Genomic DNA, 23484 nt, shown 5'->3' on the forward strand with positions numbered 1-23484 from the left:
CTTTGTTTTATATTCGGTTGTTAAGAGAAATCTCATTCCTTAGATTGCTAAAATTTGCAGAATCTAATTTTCTGTAAGTGGTATCGCTTGTTCCTGTTGAAGGAGGAGGGGCAGGAAGAAGGAGCTTGTCCATTTGTTTAGCAAGTATGTATTGCGTCACGCATTAGGTATCAGGTCCTCTACCAGATAAGCCCACCACCGGCCAGATACTCAATCTGCACATCATTAAATCGTCACAACATCCCTCCAAGTCCTATATTGGTGATCAAATGAAAAGACCAAAGCTGAAAATAATTAAGTAACTTCCCCAGGCTCTCAGAATTGGATTTGAGTCACTCCATAACCCATGCTCTTTATCTTTAAGATACAAGTAACTTCAAACTTACAGAAAAGATAATAGAATAATAAGGAGTTCACGTATACTTTCACCCAGGTTTTCCCAGCTTTTAACATTTTACCACATTTGCTGTCTTCCTCTTCCCCTTCCTTGGCCCTCCCCCTCCTCCTCTCCCTTCCATGTGCTTATGTGTGTATATTGTTTCTGAATCAATTCATACACTTTAGTGTAATTATCCTAAAAGACAAGTGCTCTTTTCTTTTTTTCTTTTATTGAGATGTAATTGACATGTAACATTATATTAGTTTTGGGTGTGCAGCATGATTTGAGGACACTGTTATACATAACCACATTATAACAGTCAAATTCAGTAAACTAACACTAAAATGATATTACTTTCTAATCCATAGTTCCCTTCAATGTACAATATTACTTTCTAATCTATAGTTCCCTTCATCTTTTCACCAAATGTCTCATTAATATCCTTTATAAGGGAAAAAAAATTCTTTTTTTCTTTTGGATAGGATTATATATCGCATTTAGTTGTCATGTTTCTCCTTCAGTCTTGAGCAGTTCTTTGATCTTTCCTTTTATGTTTTGCCATGTGACATTTTGAAGAGTATGTTTTGTAAAATGTTCCTCAATTTAGGAGTGTGTGATGTTTTCTCATTACAAGACTGAATGTGTGCATTTTTGGGCAGGAATATCACAGGAGCAATGCTCTATTCTTCTCATAATCAAATCAGGAGATACATAAGCAGAGTTTGTCCATACCAGGACCCACACCACTTGGTGAAGGTGGCATCTGCCAGATATCTCCACTGTGAAGTTACACCTTTTCAGTTTGTAAAAAATAAGTATTTTGTGGGAAGATACTTTGAGAATATGTAAGTATATTGCTCCTAACTAAACTTCCTTAAAGTAGAAAGTTTAGTTAGGAGTAATATACTTATATATTCTCAAAGTATCCCCCTATTTTTGTGTTCATTTATATCAATATGCACTTACAGATTTCTATTTTATTCAGTGGGTTATAATCCATTAATATCATTATCTCTATACCAAGATGATCTCAATTTGGCCAGTGGAAGACCCTTCAAGCTGGCTCTTGTGTTCTTTTCACAAGTCCGCATCATTTTTTGAGTACTTCCTCGCTTTTAGGCACAAAAAAATGTAGCATATGCATCTTATATTTATTCTACCCAGCCCTGGAACTCACCATATCTTCAAGGAGATCTGGGTCCATAGTGGAAAATGGTATATAGAAACCGAGATCTGGGCATTGGGTGCACTCACTGGACTAGGTATGCTCATGGTTTCTCGGTTCTCCCTCTTCCCCCCTCTCTCTCTGTCTCTCACTCTCTATTAAATACTAGATCACAATGATAGCTCCAGTCCCATTCCAACATAGGGGTTATTCTAGCTTTTGCTCTTCCCATGTTTATAACTCCCTTACCCAACAGTGGGGATAGCCTGGTTCCTATTATTCTCAAACCATTTACTTAGTTGCTCCTTGCCCCTGTGTGTTTTTAACTTCGTCAACCCTAATCTCTCAAGGAAATGGAAGGGAAATAGTATTTTTTTAATAAAAAAGAAAGGGAAAAGGAAGAATGTAAGAATCCCATACTCTTTCTATGCCTTGTAGCATCTATTTTCATGGCAGATCATCATGTTCTCTTGTGTGCAGATGTCATGGAAACAAGTATATAATGGCTAAGGGAAGAGTTCAATTATTAATTCATTTAGCTGTTTTTGTGTTCACTATGTGTCAGGCACATTGTTAAAGACAGATACAGTCCTTGTGCTTGTGAATGTATTTTTACTGGGACGTCTGGGTGGCTTGGTCAGTTAAGTGTCCGACTTTGGCTCAAATCATGATCTCTCGATTCACGAGTTCAAGCCCCGCATCAGGGTTTGTGCTGACAGCTGGGAGCCTGGAGCCTGCTTCAGATTCTGTGTCTCCCTCTCTCTCTGCCCCTTCTCAGCTTGCACTCTGTCTCTCTCTCTCTCTCAAAAATAAGTAAACATTTAAAAAATGATTTTTACCATTTCTTTTTACTTTTTAAATGTGACTACTAGAAAATGTAACATTACATACATGGTTTGTATTATATCTCTATTAGACATCATTGCTATAGTATCATATTATGAATACAGAAAAAATAATTATTTATCACACTTTCCTTTTTCATATGTCATATTTAGGAGATTCTGACATACCAGAATGGGCCTAAATTAGACTTTTCACCTTCTGTTCCATCAGCTTTGAAAGAGTTAAAGAAGGACACTTCTCACTTAAAATCTATATTGGCAGCATAGATCTTTGAAATATAAGTAACTTTATGAAATAATAGCTATTTGTTGTTTTAATAATTCTTAATATTCCATTTGCACACTGTCCATTGGGCATCTATTCCAGCACAAACACAATTGTCTCTGCTTGTTCATATCCTGAAATATAATTACTGTAATTTCCATCTCTGTTGACATGGAATTGATACTAGTCTGTCAAGTAAATTTCAAAAATTGATCCCCAAAGACGGACACTCTGTCCCCTTCCTGTGGCTTTCCTGTCACAGTGTCCACTGAAAATGGGTATCTACATAGAGAGGAAACAGAGGAGAGTTTTTGGCTGACTCAGTCCAAACAGATAAGTAAAGAAATTATGAGTACATGTGTACATAAGCAGAACGTATCCTCTAAAGGTGTCATATTCCCACTCTTCTCAGGTGACCTACCAGCTAAATATAGAAGAGAAACAGCAGGAAAAAATTACTTCTAATCTTTCAGTGGTCATTTTTTTTTTCATGGACTCTGAGCTTCGGTTTACTCCTCTGTGAAGGTTTGGCACTGACAAAGATGAGATCTTCGTACTGTTGTGGCACTAACATTCTGTGAGTCTGTGAACTGATGACTTGAAAATGATCCAGCAAACCCCAACCCTATACTTTTTGCTAGACTCTTCCTAACAGTTAGTACTACTGATGTCTTCAAGGTGTTGAGAGAGATGTAAAGTACTGGTTCTCAAAAATATGGTGAGGTTTAAACTAATTTGCTCATTCATTTTTTCTGTTTGTTTCTATGAATTGTAAAAGAAATGTGGGGTTCTCCGTAGCAGAGATGGCTCACAGGATATCAGAGGCAGTATTCCCTGGGCATGCTTCAATTTTTCTTGACTCAGATAACAGATCCCATCCTTCCCACTGTTCTAAGTCCCAATGGATTATATTCTTCCATGGTGCTCCCAAGGGCATACCTGCACCTTACTCTCAACCCACGTTATTATAATTGCCAACGTATTTGTCTCTCCCATTCTAGGCTGGGTGTTCCTAGAATACAGACTGCCCCCTTCAGCGTTGTAGCCCCCACCCCTAGGATGCAGTCAATACACAATAAATATGTATTGGATGGAGGAAACATCACCACCCACCTTGACCAAGTGGACAAGGGAGAGAAGCAGCTCTAAATAAAGCAACTTTAGAACAGCATCTCAGTGAGCTGAATGGTAAAGAAATCATAAAAGCACACATATTAAAACCATCAGTTATTTTCAATTCCAGGATTTGAAACCTTTTTCCTAATAGACGTTTTACCAGCAGCAAAGTTGATGGATGTAAATTTCAACACATTATCCTCGCCTTCATGTTCCCTAAGGATTGAATTAATGATTTACATGTAAAAATCACAGGTCTGGATAATCAAACAGTAGTAAAGTATCTTCAAGTAAACAAGTCTGATTAGGAAAACCTAGTATAATGAAAGGTACTCCTCGCTTCCTTTGAAATCAACCTGTGGACAGTGTTTTGGAATTATACGGTGTTTCAGGGTTTCACATTTTTGTAAAGTGGAAATGATACTAATAGGTTAACTTTCAAAAAAGAAAGACAAGGAAACATGTTCTTGGGTTCTGAATTTTGTTGTTGCAAAGAGTTGTTTGTACTCTTCAGTTTCCAGGGGCTCTTTCTTCGTATACGTTACAAATGCCAAATACCAGGTGGCAGCTGTTTTAGCTCTAAGTCATTCCTCAAGTGTCCTGTTTTCATGTCATTATATAATGCTTTTCTCTTCGCACGGCTCTCATCACTCAATGGCCTTGTTGAGGTATAGCACTGCATAGCTCTCTTCACTTTTGCATCCATATTACTTTTCCAAATGGGTACTGGTTCTCTGAAAACTAGAGGAAAAGGAGAGAAGAAACAATTCCAGCGACATCTCAAATTGGAACAGTGTTTTCCCCTTGGCTAGAAAGATCCTTTGTGAATAGAAAAACACATGAGTTAGAAGTTTTTCTCCCTTCTCAGCCCTTCTTTTCTTTAAAAATGTCATTTCATCCTAGTCTTGTTTTCCTTACTAACTGCACATCTTATAGACATATTGTATCAGCAGACAACTTGTTTAATTTTTCAGCTCAAATTTTGCCTTCATTACTGTGTCTCTGATAGCCTAAAGGACAGGCGTACATGTCCATAAGCACAATTTCCAGTTCACTTCAAGAGGTATTTCCTGAGTGCCGTAACATGCTGTGCACTGTGCCAGGCCTTGGTACCATAAAGATAACATCGTTGCCCTGTCCCTGCCCTTCAGATACTCATAGTCTAGTAGGAGAGGCATATGTCAAAATCCTAATTTTAGTGGGCTAAGCATTATAACAGAGGGCTAAAGATAATGCTGTCTGAGTCTTCCTAAACTGGAGGTCAGGGAGGGTGCACAGGGTGAAGGCAGGTACTGGGGCTATTTGAACTGGACACATTGGCAGGGGAGTAGCTGGTTTCTCCCAGGGGAAGGGTAAGAAGGACGGCATTCTAGGGAGAGGACATGATGTGAGCACAGGCGCAGTAGCAGGAAAGCACACGAGGGGCTCAGCAGTGATGAGTCGCTCCCATGCCTGGAGGACAGGGTTGTGGTGTCCAGTTTCATACTGTGTGAAGTGGAATCTTTATTTGGTCCAGAATCCTAAGGGCCTTTGATGCTAGATGTTAAAACTACTCTGTAGACAGTGAGGAGCCACCGGTGGCATTTTAGCAGAAAATTATAGACAGGGAAGTACAGTGGGAAATCCACAGGATTTGGAACCAGAAGTCTTTTTCTGGGACTCTGGACTGTTTCACCTGAAAAGGAACTTAGAGCTCATCTAATTTTAGCTGCTTGTTTTACTCATGAAAATTGTGTGACCCAGCTTGAAATTTCACACCACTTGGTGCCCTCTACTTGACAGAAAGCTTAAGAGAAACTTCTACGCTAGCAGCTTCCCCAGAGTAATCCCTGGGTTTAAACAAGGTTATCCCTGTGCCCTGAAGGGGTCATGAGTGTCACCTGTATGCATTTTTACTGAAGAAGCTGCTGGGACCTCAGAGGCCAGCCTAGAGGAGGGAATGAGGAATAGGAGAGGCTGCTGCAGCCGGGGACCAGTGGCATATATTACAACAGGGTGTTTCAGCCCAGCAGGGAGAATCTGGACAGGTAGCTGCAACATCATTCCAAGTGAGTTGCTGGGGGCAGGGGCGGGGGCGGGGGCGGGGGAGGGGCAGATCCCAAGCAGGGTTGTGGAATGGGGAGCAGAAGACATGGAAAGATGAGAATTATGCAAGGAAACTGAACCCCATCCAAATAAACTAGGTGCTGAGCAGAGCTATAGTCCTAGCAGAGAAGTCAAAATATATGAGGAAACCAGGTGGGCGGGGTGGGGGGTGGGGAACTGTTCCTAAGGGTTGAGCAGATCAGGAGGTGACTGAAGGAAGGAAGGCTGCTGTTCATCCAGTAGGCAAGTACCCAGTGCCGCTCTGGGCCCTCCAGAGAGCATCTCTAGGCATCTTTTTTCTAGCGTGCCCAGGCTCCTGCTAGCTTATCAGACTTGGTTCTCAGAGGACAGGCAGGACATAGCTTAAAGACTCAAGATCTTCCCTTTTAACCCCTGGGCAGAGTTGGGGAAGTGGGGACTAGCACTCAGGTACTTCTGAATTTCCAGACAATTCCATGGTTTGGTATTTCAGGCCACAGCCAAATGACAGGGAGACAAAGGTGTTCCACTGGGACCAGCTATAACAATAGTTTTGCAGGAATACATTGTGCTATTCATTCTCAGTGTTCTGGTACTTGATTTTAAGGTTCTTTTGTAATTTTGCTTAAGAAACACCATGCTACATATATAATAGCAACTCTGCTTTCAACCACAAATATCTTAAAATGAGAAAGGCTAATCTTCCCCCTATTCAAAACGCATTGTGTGCCAAACCTGGTGTTTTAAAACAATCATTTTGAAGCTTTCTAATTGTAGCCATAAGTTAGTTCTCCATTCTCTCGGCCTCTCAAGTTCGGCCAGGGTGGTCCTCATTAAAATGAATGAAAAACTTCCAACAGAAACCCAAGATTTACAGTAAGATAGTATTTATGGTAGTAAAATCATAAAATAAAATGAAAAGATGTCCCTGTTATGTCATTTTTTTAAAAATTTACTAATTGCTATTGTATTCATTCATTTCCTCAACAGTTACTTATTGTATGTCTATGTCCAAACAGTATCCTGAGTGCTATTTTAAAAGTGATATTTAAAAAGCAGATATTGTGGTGCCTGGGTGGCTCAGTCAGTTAAGTGACCGGTGCTGGATTTCAGTTCATGGTTTGTAAGATTAAGTGCCACGTCGGGCTCCATGCTGACAATGTGGAGCCTGCTTATGATATTCTCTCTCTCTTTCTCTCTCTCTCTCTCTCTCTCCCCCACACACATAACAGCTCGTGCTTGCATTCTCTCTCTCTCTCTCAAAATCAATAAAGTTAAATAAATAAATAAATAATAATATTGGTTTCTGCCATCTTGGAATTTAAAGGCCATGGGTCTATTTATAAAATAAAAATAAAGTATTATTTTTATTTATTTATTTTAAATTGATTTTTAAAATTTTTATCATATACTGAATTTATTTGATCAAGTCTATTTATCAAATAAAGAGAAGTTAACAAATCAGATAATGACAACTTGTGATAGTGCTATGATAGAAAGTAAGAGAAAATTGGGACAGAGAATGAAGAGAGAGTGAGGGCCTACTTGATATGTCAGAGGAGACTTTTGATGAGGGGATATTTAAGCTGAGACCTGAGCAATGGGAAGGAGCTAGACCAGGAGAAGTAATCCAGGTATGAGAACAATAGGCATAAAGGCTCTGAGGGGAGAAAGGAGTGGGTATGTTCTAGGAACCCCAGGATGTCGGTGTGGCTGGGGTATAGTGGGCCAGGGAGAACAGGGGGAGACTATAGGGTTAAGTGGAGGCCTAGTCGGGCGGGGGGTGGGGGGCAGCAGGGAGGCTTGTGGTTTGTGGTAAGGAGTGTGGGTATTAGTATATAAGCAAGCTGCTGTGGATTCTTAATCTGGAGGCTTACATAATCCTACCTACATTTTTAAAAGATCTTTCTATCTCTCATGTGGAAAGTGGAGAGAGAGTGGTTTCTGGGGAACAAACACTGCCTGAGGAAGATATGGTTACAGGGGGACAGAATGGTTACAGGGACAAACACTGCCTGGTGAAGATAGGGTTACAGGGGGGACAGAATGGTTACAGGGGGACAGACGTCTGCCAGATGATGCTCCGGGATCATCCCAAGGAATTCATGGACTGTAGGCAACTTGTCATTACTTTTTCTTCACTGCTTTCCCTCTAAACGCCCAGATCATTTCTTTACCTAGTGATTAGTAAAAGAAAAGATGCCAGGAGCACTGTCTTTTGCCAAAAGCAAAACAGTGAGGTGAGCCATTCAGGTAGGGTCCTGGTCCTAATGCTGTTTCGTTGGAATCCTAGATGTCATTTTCACTTTGCAAGTTCGTGAAATTTATGCCGTCTGATCACTGTTTTTGAGCTTTGTTCCTGGTACACAGAAAGGATTCAATAAATGTTTGGTAAATTGATTTGACTTGGACTCCCAGTGGTATGAATAGAGAGGGAGAATTAGGAAGGCCAACGGGGTCCTTTACTTCCCCTCTGAAGATGGTATGTATCAGCAGGTTACCATGGCTCTTAAACAGTATTTTCAGTCTATGGTGGATACAGTTCAGGAAGGACTAAAATGATTCTCTGCTAGAATAAAAGGTGCTGTGTACATGCAAAAAGCTTTTTTTAAAGTGCATCTGGTTAGAGTTTAATGTGGCTGAAAAAAATCACTATTTCTTTCATGTTTCAGTTACTCAGATTTGGCTAAAAATGTGCTTTGGAGATTTTCCAAAATAAAACTCTTGAGGTGAGAGAAATTCCAGCCCCAACAATAACTTGAAAATTGGAAGTTGGAATAGCAACTGTTTTTTCAACTGTCTTAACTCTGTCACCAACACTATGATGATCTGATTACATGTGACAAGTCTGGTTTCTGGCCATTAAACTGCACACTTCAGCTACAGGCACCAGTCTTTCCCTTCTTTTCTTTCAACTATGTGTTGATCTGGGAGCAGAAATGAGAACGATGGGAGAAGCAAGAGGTTGGGGAGCTCAGGCCTTCCCATTGCCCACAGTCACAGCTGGTGACCTTGACCTTCTCAGCAACCTCTTGTGATCAAAGGCCTGCAGCAAACTAGTCATAAGATGGATCTCTCCTGGTCCTCACAGTCTTCACCACCCAGTGTTGTTATTCAGGTGCCATTTGCTTGCTGGAGTGTCAAGGACATCCCAGAAGGGGGAAACACGTCTCCAAATGGCAAAGGGCCACCTGGAATCCATGTGGGAAGGAAGGGGACAGCAGTCCTCAGTGAGGTCATGGATATCAAACTCTTGGTGTAGTACCTGCACAGAGCAGAATCACTCAACATATGGTGACAGCAGCTGCTACCGCTATTTTTATTATTGGTGGCAGTGATTTATAAATTGATTAGATGTATAGGTGTCTCACATTGCCGGATACCAACTTTCAGCCTCATCTCTCCACTCTGTTCCTCACCATCACCAACCCTTCAGACACTGCTTGATACCCCCTTTCATAAGAGCTGTTGTCCTAATGTATTCCTGTATTGTAGAGTCATTCCTGTTCATGGCACTCTTGTTTTTCCAACATCTCCATCTGGTAATTGGCATACCTTCCTGTTGCCACTTCAAATGTCTTTATCTGGTAGATAAATCTTCAGAAGTCCAAAGGCACATACCTACAAGTGTCATTCTAGCCACATAGTTCATGCCCTGCCTTCTTCCTCTTCCCCATACAAGGAGTAGTTTTGTTACCGTCTCACCACAGGCCTTCTCAGAACAGAACATAACTCAGTTAATTTCTTCAGTCATCTTTTGCACTTTGCTAAAGAGCTCTGTGGTCTCTGGTGCCTCATTTTGCTGGAAAGGGCGGGGCATGGCACATCTGATCCCTCACTCGGGCAGGAAATAATCGTTTCAATTAGGGAGCTGGGAAGCACATCTATTTGCAAAAGGAGTTGCTATTTCTCTGGCAGTCTGCTTCCTTCCATATGCCCCCAAGCCCACCCTTGGAACGTATGGCTAGGCATCTCTCTCAATGAAATAAATATTGTAATGGGTCAAGTAATTAGCAGGCAGAATTATGTTTGGCCTGTAACCTGACTCTAATTGCTGACCTCAGAGAATTAATTTCATATGACATAGCACCTTAGCTGTGTGCTAGCTTAGGAATTTCCACTCCTCTCTCCCTTTCAGCCAGATTGCTTTTTCTATTTCTGGGCTTGTTGTGTCAATGAGTCAGGTGGCCCCAGACTCTTCCTGTGGATGAAAGGGGCAGTCCTGACTTGTATGTATTTTCTGCATATATAAATTATGAAAAGGAAAAGCTCTGTGTCCATTCCTTGGCATAAAAGCAAGGGAAGCTGGAGAGTTGAGTAAGGAAAGTATGAAATAGCCAATATAAATAAACGCTGGCCCTGGGGCTGAGTGCAACAAGATGTACAGCATAGAGAATGGCATTCAGAAATAATGCTTTTCTGTATGAAAACCAGCCATCATAAGGGATGTAAGATGTAAAAGGTCATGTTAATATTTGCCATCAAGTCCTCATCATGAAGTTGAAACAATTTATTAAATAAGATAAAACATCTCTATGAAGACTCATTTATTTCTGTATCGTGGAAGGTGAGGTTTTATCTCTTCCCCTGGAGCAAGTGTAGAAATAGTCACCCTGCTCATCTCCACAGGTCCTGAAACTGTTTCAGCAACCAATGAGTTGTTCACTGAGGTCTCCTGCTTTGATGTCTGTAAAAGGAGTTTGCTACCTAAGTTCAGAGAGATTGTGTACTTTTCATGTTCTTTAAAACATGACATGGTAGGTTTTCGTGTCTACTAAAAAGATAGTGCGAAAACCAAAATTGCATTTTGAGGCCTAGTTCAAAGCTGGTAAATTATCAAAGAAAATTGCTGCGCATTATAACTTGTGTTGTTGTGTTTTTTTTTTTTTAACTCAATTTTATTTATTTATTTTTTTTTAGAGAGAGTGTGAGCAGGGGAGAGGGACAGAGCTGGGGGGGTGGGGGGAGAGAGAGAGCAAGAGGGAGAATCTTAAGTAGGCTCCACATTCAGCATGGAGCCCAATGGGGGACTCAATCCCATGACCCTGGGATCATGACCTAAGCAGAAATCAAGAGTCGGACACTCAACTGACTGACCCACAGGCCATGGCACAGGCACACCTGTGTTGCTATTATTAAGAACCAGAAATGGTTGTACTTCTCCTGAGTAATTAATTGTTTTGTTATTGTTATGTTTTAGCCTGTGGCTATTGTGAATACTGTGAGTGAAAAGGTCTCCTTTTTCACATTAGCTCCTAGAAACTTAGAATCAAATTTGTGCTCAGTCAATAGCAAATATACAGGTCATTGTAGCATTTTTATTATACCTCTTGATTGATTTCAGGTCTAATACTTATTTTTCTCATGTTCACTCCCACTTCCAATTTATACTGCCTTACTTTTTGTAACCTTGTAAACTGGCTTAAATCTCTTCTAGAATAAGATGGACCACAGTGGACCAGGTATTTTTTAAAACTAAAGAGATTGGGCAGAGAGGGAAGGAGAGGACCAAGGGAAAAAAAGCAGGCAAACTATACTGATGTCAGCAACTTAACCTCCCTAAATCTCAGCCTCCTTATCTGTAAAATACTGACCTCCAGAATTTCTGTGGGGCTCAAAATTATTTTTAGATACCGATTGTGAACATGCCTCATAGATGACAGAGCTCTGTACAGCTTTGTTGTGATTATTTTAAAGCCGTTATTAATTAAGGCAATTATGTAGTCCCAAGCTGTTGACCTAATCCTCGTTTCCAATCAGTAAAAGGACCTTCACTAGGAAGTGTCAATTCTGAGAACAGAGCCCAGGCTCTTCTGAGTCTTCTTGGGGTCTCCTCCAGTGAGAGGAAATAGCTTCTCTTCAAGGATGGCTCTGAAACCTCTAAGCCTGACAGAGTTCCGTACCTGAGCCCTTCATTCAAGGGACCAGAAAACTTAGATCAAGGCCTGGAAAATTCTGGCCAGCAAATCCTGTTTACCGCAGTGTCTCAGCATCCTCTGGGATGGTTTGTGTGGGCATCTGCACAAAACTCCACAGTACAGGTCCCACCACTGCGTATGTGTTCTCTTTTAGATTTGGGGACCCCAAGAGTGCCCCATCTCCCACTTAGAAATTATAGAACCATCATCTCATTGCTGACTTAATCCCAAAATGAGAACCTTATGGCATGGAGAGATTTATGGAATGGAGGGCATAGGGACCGCTTTCGGTGATCACTGCCTCGCCATTGTTATTAAGGAGCTTGTTAGACATAGATCTGCTTTCAAGCAAACTGAGGCAGGAAAAAGACAGAAACACAGCCCAAATGATCCATTCTTGTCAGAGGATAAAGTAGATTATTAAAGTAGATTCTGGGTAGGTAAAGCTTCCCATAGATCCTCGTCAGCATCATAATCAAGGCCAGACTCTCCAGCGTGGCAGAGAACAGGCAGTGCACTCTAGAGGACGAGACAGCCTGAGCTATCTGGGTAGCAGTGCTCGCTCTCTTGCACGGTGGCTGAGGGGTCTGGGCAAGAACCCACACCTTGCCAAACCCTGGCTCTGAAAAATGGAGATTCTGATGGTCAGGTTAAACTGTACATGTAAATCTGGGCCTAGCCTCCTTTTAGAGCTTCATTTCCCCCAGTACCCCTGTGTGTACCTCACCCAGAAGGACCTCCTCCAGCCCCCTCCTCTCTGTGACTTTGCACATGTTGTTCTGGAATGCTCTTCCTTTTCTGGTCTGTGCATTGAACTCCTACTCTTCCACATTCAGATGAGATTCACTTCTTTCTGAATACCTTCCCCAATATGCACCAGCAAATCCTCACATGAACAGGATGTAGAGCTCCGTCCTCCTTGTCCTCCTACTGCTGCATACTCTGCATTGCATTTTCATTGTTTATATAAGATTTACTATTGGGTTTTACGTTTATTTCAATTAAAGAACAAAAGAAATTCTGATTTATCTTAAAAAGACAATAGCCTATGGTAGAGAGGCTGTTAATGTTTTTTACAACTGTAAACACCATTAGAAATTGTATGTTGTGAAAGACCAGCCAAGACAGCTAAATGCGTATTTTTTATTGAGGTGTAATGTACACTCATTGAAGTACTCAGATCTTTTTTTAAAAAAAATTTTTTTAACATTTATTTATTTTTGAGACAGAGAGAGACAGAGCATGAATGGGGGAGGGTCAGAGAGAGGGAGACACAGAATCTGAAACAGGCTTCAGGCTCCAACCTGTCAGCACAGAGCCCGACACGGGGCTCGAACTCACAGACCGCGAGATCATGACCTGAGCCGAAGTCGGCCGCCCAACCGACTGAGCCACCCAGGCGCCCCTGAAGTACTCAGATCTTAAGTGTACTGTTCAATCAGTTTTGACCAAGACCTAGTACACTTAAGTCACACGTGAAAATTCCCTGAGGGCCCTTTCTAGTCAGTACTCCACCCTATCCTATCACATAGAAGCAACCACTGATCTGATTTCTGTCATTCTATGTTAATGTTGCCTACTCTGGAAGTTCACATAAATGGAATCATACAGGACGTACTTTGTTGTATCCTGCTTCTTTCATTCAGTAATGCTTTTGAGACTCATCCATGTTGTCGGTATTTATCAGTAGTCCATTGCTTTCATTGTTCAGTAGTATTCCATCATATAAATGTACCAAAAATTTATTTAAATGTTTCCTGTTGGTGGCATCTATCACGTTGTGTTTTTTCTTTTAATTTTTAAATTACCATACAGTAAAATTAGCCTTTTTTTCTTTTGGCATACAAGTCTATGAATTTTAACACACATATAGACTTGTGTGACCACCACCACAATCAATATGCAGATATTCTGTCACCTTAGAAAACTCCCTAGCGCTATTCCTTTATAGTCCCATATCCCCCAACCCCAGGTCCCTAATGACTTCATATATGGTCTCCATCACTAGAGCATCACATTGCATGTTAATTGCTTATCCATGTCTGTTCTCCCTATATGGTCAACTTCTCAGAATAAAGACGATATCTTATTCATCTTGTCTTCTCTAAGCTTAGCACAGTAGCTGGTACATAGCAGGTGCTCATTAAATTTTTGAAGGAGGAATGGCTTAATGCCCATGTAGCTGCATAATGAATCCTTTCGTAACTCTTAGGAGGAAAGGAAAATAGGAAGCTGAAGAAAACCAATATTAACTTCGTTCTTTTAAAGCAAACCTTAGGGTTTTTTTTCACAGAAATAGTGATTTTATGATTTTAAGAAATTCTAAAAAGTGCTGTCTGGTGATTGCCCCTTGAGAGAATACATTGAGTCACACAAAATGAGTAATCTCCCATAAAATGAGTTCAGCAAATGTTTAATTGTACTAAAAATATTACTGCTGGTAAGTTTGAACATGGAAATTAAAAGGAAAAAGTTAAGCATGCTTCTTTGTCTATTACCTATTTCTATATACCAGAAGTCTAAAATTCTCCCCCAGAGTTTCTAATATATTTTCCAGGTATTCTTAGCTCTATAAGGATCCTACACTATATTTAGTGAAACTCAATATTCACACTGTTACTTTTGACTGGGGTTTCAGTTTCCATATTTTTCCCTAAACCAGTGTCATCTTTATCTAAAATTTGTTTTACTAAAGCCATTAATATTGCAAGTGATACTTGGTCCTTGTAGCTAGTGCCTTCCCTAGAGCATATTTAGTTCTTTTCAGCTTCAACTTTTCCTTTTTTTCCCTTCAGTGCTTCTTGGTGTTTCCTTTTTCATTAATCACAATACTGAAATGACTCTCTATATATCCTTCTTATCCTCTTAGTTTCACCCATCAGGACATTATCTCTTACAAATTGAGCCCTTTGCCAGTTTCATGTCACATTTCTTTAAGCAAATAAATGTTCTCCATATGCTTAGAAAATACTCCTGAGCCCCGTAGCCTATTACCTCTTTTAAAACAGAAATGGGGAAACAGCTGTTTCTCAATTCCTATAAAGTATGTCCTGTTTTATAGATCATGCTGAGCAGCTCTATTTTGATGTCTGCAATATTACTTGGTCCTTGAAATTGTGAATTTCCTGGACCTGAATTTTCCTCTCACATTTGGGAAAGAAAGATTAATTCTACTAGTTGTTTCATTGTGTTATACAGGCCATGAGGTCTTCTCTGTCATTTATTTTGGTAGCTACTGAAGATCTCGTATAGAATAAATGCCTTCTTCCTAATACCACAACAAAGTTTTGAACTGTTAAGATTGATATTATGTGGTCATCTCATTCAGTGTTTCAGCAGATGTTGACTGAATATATCTGCAGATTCTATTCTACATGTAGAGCAAGCAAGGATGTAAGGACATCCTGCTGTCAGTCAGGTAGCCCACAGTCAGGTAGCCCACAGTCTAGTAGGGAGGACAGATGCAATGTGATGATTGTTCCAATCAAGGTATACCTGAGCTGTAACTACTTAAAGGAGGAGTTGACAAACTATGGCCTGGAATGGCTTCCTGTTTTTATATATAAAGTTTTGTTGTAACATAAGCATGCCTACTCATATACATATTTTCAATGGATGCTTTCGTGATTCAGAGTGTAGTCGTGACAGAGATCATATGACCCACAAGCCTAAAGTATGAACTTCCTTTTCCTGTAATAAAAAATTTGCCAATTCCTGGCTTAGAAGAAGGAACATCAAGAAAGTGTATGGGTGCAAAGAATCAGGTCATGGAGAACACCTTGGAGGATGCTAGCATTTTAAGGGCTAGGTACAAGAAGAGAGTGCATGAAGAGATGGGCTGAGAACCAAACCATAGTATGCCAGAAAACAAAACAGTGTCAAAAAGTTGAAAGCTAACATCAGTGTCAAATGCCTCAGCAGAATCAAGTAAAATGATGGTTATGATGACCATTTTATGAGAGCTTATTTGTATGCCAGACTGTGTGCTAAGCACTTTACATTCATTATGTCAGGACTCCATGTAACAATCCTAAAAGGTAGGCACCCTTAATATCCCCACTTTATAGATGAGGAAACTAAGGCACAGAATGAACAAGTAACTTTTCTAAGGCCACACAGCTTTAAATGGCAGAGGTAGGATTCTACTCCAGGGTGCCAGATTCTAGAGAGCCTGTAATTTTAATCCCTGTGCCATATCAGTTTGACAGTTAGAAAATCATTGGTGTCCCTAGCAATAATAATTTCAGTGGCATGATATAGGTGGAAGATAGCTTCAAATAAGGGACAGTGTTTACCATGGGCTGTGCATCATTTTAAGTGTTTTACACTAATTCATTTAATCCTCTCAACAACTTTATTTTATATATAAGGAAACAACAGTACAAAAATGTGAATTAACATGCCCAAAGACAAGAGGCTGTTGGGTTACAAAGCTGTGATGTGACATTCTGGAGAGAAACAGCTGACCCTGTATCCTTACTGACCTCCCATTCATCCTTGGCCCTTTCTCAGTGCTCTCAGGCTTTGGCCTGAATCTGGAGCTCCCTCTCTTGGTACTCCCTGCACCCGAATAGGATGGCAATTTAGGAAAACAGAACAAAAGAAGAAAGCTCCGTTTGTTTTGTTAAATAATATTATGGTGTCATACCCACAGAAGATTCACAAACAGATCAATAGAACTAGACCCTTGCATATGTATGATTTATATTATGATTAAAGAAAAATACTATAACAAGACAGTGAGGAAGGGAAGAATCATTCAGGATGATGTTAGGACAATTGATTAAAGATTTGAAAAGACACTTGGAGTTCCACTTTATATTATACAATAAAAATCTACTCCACAGTATATAAATTGAATGCATTAAAAAAAAAAGATTAAGCCATACAAAAAGATTAGATCAAAGTATGTACTTTGGGGTGAGGAGAACTTTTCAAAGCATAAGCTCAACGAAAAAATATGACATATTTGATCTCATTTAAGACATCTGTAGGTCAAAAATAAGTTTAGAGGCACCTGGGTGGTTCAGTTGGTTCAGCGTCTGACTTTCAATTTCAGCTCAGGTCGTGAGATCAGGTCCCATGTCGGGCTCCATGCTGCGTGTGGAGCCTGCTTAAGATTCTCTCCCTCTCTCTCCCTGCCCCTCCCCCACTTGCATGCATGAGTGTTCTCTCTATAAAAAAATTATAATTTTAAAAATTAAAAGATGAGACAATCTGGAATCACAATTAAGATGGCAGAGGAGGAGAATCCTGAGCTCACTTCTTTCCATGTACACACCAAGGTTCCTACTACATATAGAGTGACTCTCTGAGAACACCCTGAAGACAAGCAGAATAGCTCTTTCACAGCTTAAGTTATAAAGAAAAAGCCACATTGACAAATAGGAGTGGCAGTAACATGGTCTGGTCAAGACCCATAACGTTGATATAGTGACTCACAAGCTGGAGGGATATCACAGGCATGATGGAGGTTCTCCCTGGGGACCAAGGGGTTCAAGCCCCACGCTGGCTACCCACCCCCTGCACTGGGAAGATGAGCCCCCATAACATCTAGTTTTGAAAAAAAAATAGGACTTACCTCTGGAAGAACTAGAGGGCCATAGAAAACCAAAACTCTTTTTCTTATAGGGTCTGTGCACAAACTCACTCGACCTAAGACCCATATCAGAGGCAGCAATTTGATAAGCACCTGGCACATAAATGAAGGAGATTTTTTGACTAAGTTTAGAGTGTGTGCCAGAGGAGGAGGGATCTGTAGGAACTTTCTCTGTGAAGAGAAGCACTGGCTGGCACGATTTTTCTTGCCCTTCTTCTGCCTAGCTGGCCTGACACTGGTAGATGCTCATTCTGACACTCTCCATCTACATTGCTAGCATCACTTGTCCTGCCCTGGCATTTCCCTGCAGACCTGCCCCACTCAACCCACCCACTCTAGCAGATACCCCTCCAAAACAGCTCCTGCCCTACCACACCCAGCAGTGGTCATGGCCAGACTGGCACCCTGCCAAAGCAGCTTCTACCCCACCACACTCTCTGGGTGGCCTCACCCAACACTGGTTTCCCCCACAAAGGGGTGGGTACCCAGGCTGGTGGCCTAGCCACAACAGGAGGGCACATGCAGCCCACATGAGACACCCCTAGAGTGCCTAGTTTTGGTGACCAGGGGCCAGGGATTGTGCTTCCAGGCCCCACAAGACACATTCTGCATAAGGCCACTCCATCAAGACCAAGAGACATCGCTGATCAACCTAATATGTAGAAAGAGAGAGTCAGGCAAAATAAGGAAACAAAGGAACTTGTTCCAAAAAAGAGTAAGACAAAACCTCAGATAAAGAACTAAGTGAAACAGAGATAAGCAATCTACATGATAAAGAGTCCAAAGTAATGGTCATATACATTCTCTCTCAACTCGGGAAAAGAACAGATGAGCATAGTGAGAACTTCAACAGAGATAGAAAATATTTTAACAATCAGAGGCAAAGACTACAATAACTGAAATGAAAAATACACCAGAGAGAAATGACAGCAGATTAAAGGATGCACAAGAATGGATCAGTAGTGACCTGGAAGAGGGTAGTGGAAAGAATCCAAGCTGAACAACAGAAAGAAAAGGATTTTTTAAAATGAGGATATTTTAAGAGACCCTTGGGACAACATCAAACATGCTAACATTCACATGATAGGAGTCCCAGAAAGAGAAGAGAGAGAGAAAGGAACAGAAAACTTATGTGAAGAAATAATAGCTGAAAAAGTAACTAACGTGGGGACGGAAACAGACATTCAGGTCCAAGAAATACAGAGCCTCAAACAAGATGAACTGAAAGAGTTTCATCAAGGCAAATCCTAACTAAGATGTCAAAAATTAAAGATAAGGAGAGAATCCTAAAAACAGCAAGAGAGAAACAACTAGTTACTTACAAGGGAATACCATAAGACTATCAGCTGATTTTTCAGCAGAAGCTTTGCAGTACAGAAAGGAGTGGCATGATATACTCAAAGGGCTGAAAAGAAAAAACCTACAACCAGGAATACTGTGCCTGGCAAGGTTATCATTCAGAATTGAAGGAGAGGTAGAGTTTCCAGACAAACAAAAGTTAAAGGAGTTCATCACCACTAAACCAGCTTTATAAGAAATGCTAAAGGGACTTCCTTAAGTGGAAAAGAAAAGACCATAACTAGAAGGAGGAAAATTATGAAAGAAAAAAATCTCACTGGTAAAAGCAAATATATGGTAAAGGTAGTGAATCAAGCACTTATAAAACTAGTGTGAAGGTTAAAAGACCAAAATCAGGGGCACATGGGCAGCTCAGTTGGTTAAGCATCTGACTCTTGATTTTGGCTCAGGTCATAACTCACAGTTCATAAAATCAAGCCCTGCATTGGTTCCGTGGTTAGGATTGTCTCTCTGCTCCTCCCCTGCTCTCATTCTCTCAGAATAAATAAATGAATATTTTTTTAAAAGACAAAAATAAAAAAATCCACTGTATCTAAAATAATTACTTAATGGTACATAAAATCTCTTAAAAAGATGTAAAATACGACATCAAAAACAAAAAACGGGGGGTAGAGGGATGTAGTGCTTTAAGAAGGTGTTTGATCTTAGCCAACTGTCAACTTAAAATAAATAAAATAGACTGCTATATACATACAGTGTTATATATGTATCTTATGGTGACCACAAGCCAAAAATCTGGAATAGATACACACACACACACACACACAAAACACACAGAAAGGAATCCAAACTTAACACTAAAGAGAGTCATGAAATCACAAGGGAAGAAAGCAAGAGAAGAAGAAAGGAACAGAAGAACTATAAAAACAACTGGGAAACAATTAACAAAATGGCAGTAAATACATACCTGTCAATAATTACTTGAAGCATGAATGGACTAAGTGCTCCAATCAAAAGACATAGTATGTCTGAATGGATTTTTAAAAACCATCAATATGCTGCCCATGGGAGACTCACTTCAGACCTAAAGATACATACAGAATGAAAGTGAAGGGATGGAAAAACATATGCCATGCAAATGGAAATAAAAATAAAGCTGGGGCAGCAGTACATGTTTCGGACAAAACAAACTTTAAAACAAAGACTGTAACAAGAGATAAAGAAGAGCATTACATAATGATAACGGGATAAAAGGATATAACAATTGTAAATTTCTATGCCCCTAACATAAGTAAATATAACAGACATGAAAAAGGAAATTTACAGTGCTACAATAATAGTAGGGAACTTTAACACCCCCCTTATATCAATGGATAGATCATTCAGACAGAAAATTAATAAGGATATAGAGGCTTTAAATGACACATTAGACCAGATGGACAAAATAGATATCTACAAATCATTTAATCCAAAAACAGCAGAACACACATTCTTTTCAAGGACACATGGAACATTCTCCAGGATAGGTCACAAGTTAGGGCACAAAACAACTCTTAATAAATTAAGAAGATTGAAATCCTATCAAGTATCTTTTCTGACCACAATAATATGAAACTAGAAATCAATTTCAAGGGAAAAAACACATAAAACACAACATATAGAGGCTGAACAGTATGCTACTAAACAACCAATGGGTCAATAAAAACTCAGGAAATAAAAAAAAAATAACTTGAGACAAATTAAAATGGAAATATAATATTCTAAAATCTGTAGGACACAGAAGATAAACTTAGAAGATAAACTTTTAAGATGGAAGTTTATACCAACACAAGCCTACCTCAAGAAACAAGAAAAATCTAAAAACAATCTAACCTTACACCTAAATGAACTAGAAAAAGAAGAACAAACAAAACTGAAAGTTAGTAGAAGGAAGGGAAAAAAATCAGGACAGAAATGAATGAAATACAAACAAACAACCAAAAAAATCCATGAAAGTGGTAATTTGAAAGGATATGCAAGATTGATAAACCTTTTGACTCCTCAAGAAAATCAGACTCATCAAGAAAAAAAAGAGGGCCCAAGTTAATAAAATCAGAAATGAAACAAGAGTTAAAACCTATTCTTCTCAACCTATTCCAAAAAATCAAAGAGAAGGAATGCTTCCAAATTCATTCTACAAGGCCAGCACTACCCTGATAACAAAACTAGACAGACACTATGAAAAAAAAAAAGAAATTACAGGCCAATATCCTTGGTGAACAAAGAAGCAAAATCCTCAACAAAATATTAGCAAATCTAATTCAACAATGCATCGAAAGGATCATATACCATGATCAAGTAAGATTTATTCTAGGGATGCAGGGATGGTTCAATATCTATAAATCAATCAACATGATACACCAGATTCACAAAGTAAAAGATAAAAATCATATCATCACCTCAAAAGATCCAGAAAAAAACATTTGACAAAGTTCAACATTTATTTACAAACTCAATAAAGTATAGAGAGAGCATACCTCAACATAATAAAGGCCATATAGAAAAGAACCCACAGCTAACATCATACTCAGTAGTGAGAAGTAGAAAGCTTTTCTTCCAAGATCAGGATCAAGATATAGACGCTTACTCTCACCACTTTTGCTCAACATAGTACTGGGAGTCCTAGCCACACCAATCAAACAAGAAAAAGAAATGAAAGGCATCTAAATTAGTAAGAAAAAAATAAAATTGTCACTATTTGTAGATGACACCTCACATATAGAAACACCTCACACACACACACACAGAAACTAGACACTAACAATGAACTACCAAAAAAGAGAAATAAATAAAACAATCACATTTACAATTCATAAAAAGAAAAAATATCTAGGAATAAGTTTAACCAAGGAGGTGAAAATTTTCAAGTGTACTCTGAAAGCCATAGGACATTGATGAAAGAAATTGAAGATGACACAAATGAGTGGAAAGAAATACTGTGCTCATGGATTAGAAAAATTAATGTTGTTAAAATATCCTTACTACACAGAGCACTCTATAGATTCAGTGCAGCCCTTATCAAAATAGAATAGCATTTTTCACAGAACTAGAACAAGAGACCTCGAATAAGCCAAAGCAATCCTGAGAAAGAAGAATGAAGCAGGAGGTATCATGCTTCCAGATTTCAAAGCATACTTTAAAGCTATCACAATCAAAACAGTATGGCACAAAAGACACATAAATCAATGGACTAGAATAGAGACCCCAGAAATGAAACCATTAAACAAAGAATATATAGTAGAGAAAAGGCAGTCTCTTTAATAAATGATATTGGGAAAACTGGACAGCTACATGCAAAAGAATGAAACTGGATCACTCTCTTACACAATATACAAAAATAAACTCAGAATTGTTTAAAGATCTCAATGTAAGACCTGAAACCATAAAACTCTTAAAGAAAACATGAGCAGTAAATATATAAAGAACTCATACCAGAAAACACCCCAAAAAATGAATAATTCAATTTGAAAATAAGTTGAAGGCCTGAATTGACATTTTTTCAAAGAAGATATGCAGATGGCCAACAGACAGCTGAAAGGATGCTTGCCATCACTAATCATCATGAAAATGCACATCAAAACTACAATGAGATACCATCTCACACCCATCAAAATGGCCTGTATCAAAAAGACAAGATATAACAAGTGTTGGCAAAGATATGGAGAAAAGAGAACACCCCATGCCCTGTTGGTGAGAATGTAAATTGGTGCAGCCACTATGGAAAACAGTATGGATATTCCTCAAAAATTTAAAAAAAAAAATGCCATATGATCTAGTAATTCCTCTTCTGCCTGTTTAGTCAAAGAGAACAAAAATACCAATTTGAAAAGACATATGCACCCTTATGTATATCACAGCATTGTTTACAAAAGGTATGGAAGCAACCTAAGTGTCTATTATTAAGTGAATGGGTAAAGAAGGTGTGGTATACATATACAAAGTGGAATGTTATTAAGCCATAAAAAAGATCTTACCAACATAGTTGGAGGTAAAAGGTATTGTGCTAAGTGAAATAAGTCAGAGACAGACAAATACCATATGATTTCACTTGTATGTGGAATTTATAAAACAAAACAAATTAATAAAACAAGCTCATAGATGCAGAGAACAAACTGGTGGTTGCCAGAGGGAGGGGGTTGGGGGATGGGTGAGATAGGTAAAAGGGATTAAGAGGTAAAAACTTTCAGTTATAAAATAAAAAGTCACAGACATGTAAAGTACAGCATAGGGAATATAATCAATAATATTTCAGTAACTTTGTATGGTATCGATGGTAACTAGCCTAATCATGGTGATCATTTCATAAAGTATATAAAGGCCAAGTCACTATGTTGCACACCTAAAATTAGTTTAATATTGTATGTCAACTATACTTCAATTATAAAAAAAAGATATAACACCTTTAAAAACTAACCCCAACATTAAAAGACTTATACAAATTGATAAGGAAAACATCAAAACCCTTCTTGACAAATAAATAAAGGTTAAAACTATTCAACTCATATAAGAAATATACATGGATTATAAAAAGAGTAAAATATGTCCTCAGTCATAACCAAATGAATGCAAATTAAACTGCAATATCATTTTTACCTATTGGCAATATTTAAAAATTCAGTACTTGCTGGAGTGCGATGAAACAAGATTTTTTTAAATAGATGTTGATGACTTAAAAATTGACCCAAAACCTTCTGGAAAACAGTTAAGACCCTTAAAAAACATGCATACCTTTTACAATGTAATTTCCCTTCTAGAAATCTATTCTAACTAGGAATACAAAAAATCTAATCAGAAA

The 23484-nt window shown here is 39.0% G+C and overlaps 1 protein-coding gene across 4 annotated transcripts in view; it reads left to right on the plus strand.

Moving 5' to 3' along the window:
• CMSS1 (cms1 ribosomal small subunit homolog) overlaps nucleotides 1-23484 on the plus strand; it is a 376852-nt gene that overhangs the window by 305424 nt on the left and 47944 nt on the right. The window contains exon 1 of one of the 4 annotated variants that reach the window (XM_027077624.2): nucleotides 5534-5761. The exons of the other annotated variants lie outside the window; for them this stretch is intronic. Within the exon in view, the coding sequence (XP_026933425.1) occupies nucleotides 5710-5761 (52 nt within the window). The 5' untranslated portion in view covers nucleotides 5534-5709. Of the gene's footprint in view, nucleotides 1-5533; nucleotides 5762-23484 lie in introns of those variants that run through there. 4 annotated transcript variants of the gene reach the window in all.

The sequence above is a fragment of the Acinonyx jubatus genome, chromosome C2 (genome assembly GCF_027475565.1).
Source record: "Acinonyx jubatus isolate Ajub_Pintada_27869175 chromosome C2, VMU_Ajub_asm_v1.0, whole genome shotgun sequence".
NCBI classification, from domain to species: domain Eukaryota; kingdom Metazoa; phylum Chordata; class Mammalia; order Carnivora; family Felidae; genus Acinonyx; species Acinonyx jubatus.